Source organism: Emiliania huxleyi, assembly GCF_000372725.1.
Source record: "Emiliania huxleyi CCMP1516 unplaced genomic scaffold EMIHUscaffold_348, whole genome shotgun sequence".
Taxonomy (NCBI): Eukaryota; Haptophyta; order Isochrysidales; family Noelaerhabdaceae; genus Emiliania; species Emiliania huxleyi.
Window position 1 is genome coordinate 60558 of NW_005199378.1, and position 4511 is coordinate 65068.

At 63.2% G+C, this 4511-nt stretch overlaps 1 protein-coding gene across 1 annotated transcript; it reads right to left on the reverse strand.

Moving 5' to 3' along the window:
* Window positions 1–2244: 2244 nt before the first annotated feature.
* On the reverse strand, window positions 2245–2847 carry EMIHUDRAFT_45765 (hypothetical protein; the record flags this gene model as incomplete). The annotated part of the gene is made up of 1 exon (XM_005773046.1): window positions 2245–2847. A coding segment is annotated over one exon (603 nt), but the record flags the coding sequence as incomplete, so codon positions are not given.
* Between the last annotated feature and the right edge of the window lie 1664 nt (window positions 2848–4511).

A 4511-nucleotide genomic window follows, 5' to 3' on the forward strand; every position in this document is an offset into this window, starting at 1 on the left:
CAAAAGGGGAAAAAGGGGGAGGAAAGAAAGAGGGAGAGAGAAAGAAGACCAAGATCCGACCTTCATGCCACCCCCGGGCTCGTATTTGAGCGGTACGCTCGAGGTGGTTGTGTTCACCGCGCCTTCGAGCCCAATACACCTTCGTCGTGTCGAGTGCTGGCGTTTTACTAACACTTGTGACCATGTGAGTCTATCTTGTAATACCACACGCGCCTATACATCAGTGTAGTCTCATCATCGAGTGATTGCTGGCCTGTGGCGTATGACCTCGCGCGGATATCACCAACGACGAGCATGCGAAGATAGGGAACAATATCTTGTACAGCCCGTTGTGCTCCCCGCTGTGCCACGGCGTATGATGGGCTGCGAGAGCCGTATCTTCCCCCCTTGAAGCAGAGGCGCCGCGAGGCACGAGAGGCGTAGAAGAGAGGCTGGCGTGCCCCGCACCTCCCGGTTGGCAGTAGGAGGGCCCGCCGGTGAGACCACTGATTTTGATGCCGACCATAAATTCTCGCCACTGAACGCATGCTACTTACAGCTGCTGTCTGTACAGATGCCAGCACCCCCCCCACAGGCAGAGCGCTCCTGCCGCTCCGGGGTGACTCCGACTATTGTACGTGACTGGTGACACTGATCGTGGGCAAAGGACCCGAAGTACGCACCCATCCAATTCTCGGTCAGGTGGCAGTGGATCACCTTAAAATCCTGGATTAATTCCTGAGCCCACCCGGCCCCACCAGACGGGTGGTGCGAGGCGCCCGGGCCACTTTTTAGCGCCTCCCGAGCCTCCCGGCGCCTCCAGTGGCCTCCTGAACCCTCTCCCGCAGCCTCTCTCGGCGACGTGGGGAGCGGCTGCCGTCCACGGCTCGCACCGGCTCTTCCAGTGGCTCCACGCTTGCCGCCCGTGACGTCCGCGCCACGCACCACCACGCGGCCGCTCGAGAGAGCGGTCGACGCCCATACTGCTGGGCGTGGCGCTCTATCGGTCGACGCTTCGCTCCTGGGGTGTCGACGGGCCCCCGGGGGCGACGGGGGTGCTCTCGGGGGGGGTCCCCCCAGTCAAGGGGGTCTGGGGCGCAGTCCCAGGAAGCCCGCCGCAGGCGCCGATTTTTTGGGGCTTTTTTGACTGATTTTCATGAGGTGTTGCTACTATTTTGGGACCAGTTGAAGCCTAAAAATGGCTACAAATACAGCCACACCAGCTGCTAGTCGTGAGCTGCTACTGTGTGGCAGAGCCCAGAGAGAGGGCTTTCAGGAGCACTATTCAGTTTGATCCAGCTCAACGTTGCGGAGTAGTAGCACTGTTCCGTTACCGCGTAAGCGGCCGGCGGCCGGCGGCGGCCGGTGCGGCACGCGGAGCACTCCGTGAGCGGTGACGGGTGCGGACGAGCGAATGAGAGGTTCCTTTCAGCGAGAGATAGGCAGTCATAGTCTCTAATAACACATTTCCCACAGATAGCGACCTCTCATTCACTCATCCGCGCCCGTCACTGCTAGTCGGGGGGCACTCCCGGCGTACGGCCCGGTCCCGGTCGTCACTCCGGTTGCTCGTGTTCACACCGTCAGAACTCAGCTCCGCTGAGGATTCAGTGTCTGAGACTTGGGCATCTTACACAACTTTTGTAGTAGAGCACAATGGCACCCTTGGATCAAGTGGATCACTTCATTAACATACCGTAACATAGACCCCCGTTTTCGGCCGCCGCGGCCGGAGAGCACCCCCGTCGCCCCCGGGGGCCCGTCGACACCCCAGGGCGTCGCTGCTTGGTAGGGGACCCGTGCCTCGACGCGGCGGCGCGGCCGAGTACGGCTCGGTGGCACAGCGCGTCGCCACGGATAAGATGCGTTCCTGCATGGAGGCAGGGGGAAGCTCCAAGAATGTTTCGTTCTACTTGCAGGAGAGGTGTCCAAGCAATTCGGGTGACTGCATGGCTCGTCGCCACTTCGCGTCGAGGGATACGTCCAAGATAACGTGACTTCCTTCATGATTGCGCCGTGTCTTGCGGCACGTGTTGTGACAAACAGGCCGCTACGGCTTTATATTAATGAACAAATGGGAAAATGTTAGAGTATCTAGTTTTACGCACACACACACGATTCATATGTGGCTCTTACGTACATTCCCGGAGGAGGACTGCTGACAGGGTTTGCGATGAGGAGTTTTTCGCAGTTTTAGGCGGGTTTTGCACCACAGACTTTTTCCAACTAGTCTCACGCGCGTCACGCTGCGCTGCCCGACCCCAGCCGCTTCTCCAGGAGCCAGCGCCAGAGGTCGGGGGTCGCGTACGCAGGCATCGGCGAGCCGTGCCCGTCGTAGGCGGGCCACCCCTTCGGCGCAGGCGCAGCATCGTACAGCGTGAGCTTGGCGTTGCCCTCGTCGGCGCCGCCCGTCCGCAGCCGCTGCACCAGATGCTCGCTGATCCCCGACGGCACCACCACGTCGTTCTTGCCGTGGAAGCACCAGACGGGCGTCGTCGCCAGATCCGCGGCACGCGGAGCACCCGCCGGCGCCACGGCAACCACGGCAGCCCAGCGAGACGGCTTGGCTGCTGCGGCATGGAGGGCGCCGCCGCCGCCCATGGAGTGCCCAGTCACATAGCAGCGCGCCGCGTCAATCGGCAGGCCGGCCCTGCTCGATAGCAGAAAGTCGAGGAACTTGTTCACCTCGGCGGGGCGCCAGCCGTGGTCCGTCTGCGGCGCAACGACAATGAAGTGCTTGGCGAGGAAGGGCAGCGCGGTGCCGTGCTCGAGCTCGACCGGCGGCGTGCCGGTCGCACCCTCGGAAATCAGATCGCGCAGCTCGCGTCCCGACTCCCCAGCGCCGTGCAGGTACAGCAGCAGTGGCAGCGGCTCTGCGGCTGCGGGCGGCATGTAGAAGAGCGCCGAAAGGCCCGTGTCGGGGTCGTGGAGCTGCCGGAGCGGAGCGCCCTGCATCTTTGCGGCGGAGGCGAGCACCAGAGCGGCGATTGTCGGAATCGCCCTTCGCATGCGCTGGAGCGAGGAGCACGCACCTCGAGGCGGCGGTGGCCGACGTCGCGCTCGTTACGCGCTCTTCAATGCCTTTTTCGTCGCGAGAGTGGCGGCCGAGTGGCGGCCGGCGGTGCGTGTTTTCTTGTTGGACTCAGTACCGGAAACGCTTTAAGGCGCGGCTCCGGTGGTTTGCCTGTGATGTAGGTCTATTGTGATAGTGCTAGCACGCGCCAGTCCGCACCTGTGTCGAGCCTGTCTGCTGTGAGACTGAGTTGTTTTGCTTAAATTCTTCTTTTTTATACCGTCGCGGATAAAGTCGATTCCCCGCATGGGACCCCTCGATCGTCTCGCCCTCCCTCACTGGTGTCTTCATTTACCGTTAGCGTCATGGGGCGACCTTCTCACCCAGCAGCAGCGCCTCCGCCGCCAGGCCCGCCTCTTCCACTACAGCCTCGGGCAGGCATGCGGCGGCACCCAGAAATGTCACGACCGCGTCGGGGCGGCAGATGGCGAGACGGTTGCCTCCGAAAGCGACCGCAACAGCTGGCTGTGCGCCATCGACGATGCATGTGCGGCAGGGGATCCCGATGCGGCCACACGCCGCCACGAACGCGGGCGCGATTGCCGCGACGAGATCCTCGCCTCCATTGACTAGGAGTAGTGTGACGCCACGTGTCTCGAGGCGCACGCCGGGGAAGTGGGGAAGCCGGTGGCCGACGACTGCCTGGCCGTTGACACAAGGCCCTAGGAGTGCAGTCTCGTAGGCGCCCCCGCGGCCGAGAGGCGGCACATTGCAGAATCCAAGAACGAACACACTGGGCAAATCGGCCGATTTCCCTCCCGCTAAATCATCACGGCCCCGTAACACCCTCCGCGCGCGGTCAAAGGCTTCCCAGGGCCGGTCCATGACATGAACCGATAGACACAAGCAAAAAAAACCGCACCTCTAAGCTTATCGGGCACCCCGAGGCCCATACGGCGTCCCGGCGGGCCCCGGCGGAGGTCCGGCGCGGCGCTCCAAATCCGCACTTCGCGAGCTTCTACGGGAGTTCACGCGGCCTCTCCGCCTCGTGAGGCACACCCCACACCAACCACGAGCCCTGGGGCCGTGGGCGGACCTTTGGCCGCGGCGTCCGGAGCTTTAGTCGTCGAACATCGGCCGCCAACTAGGCCGTCGAGCGAACGTGTCCGGAGAGGCTCTCGGATGGGTCCGGCAGCGGTCCCATAGACCCAGAAGCTCGCCCCGGCGGAGCACTCACGGCTCGACCCCCGCCCCTGGTCACCCAGACGTGCCCTTGGACAGCCGTAGGGGCTCGCATGACGACACGTTGGCGCCCGCGACGACGCCCTCCCCGACGACGTCGCATCTGGCAGACTACTCGGGCGCGGCGGCGCGGAGGATCACATGGTTTGGGACTCTGAGCGATGGCAGAGGCCTTTTACTGCAAACGAGGACGCCCCGCGAGGCCCCGTTGGCCGGGAGTGGTGAGTGGGACCATAAACAAGCACTATATCCCCTACCGCGACCAGCCCACACACAG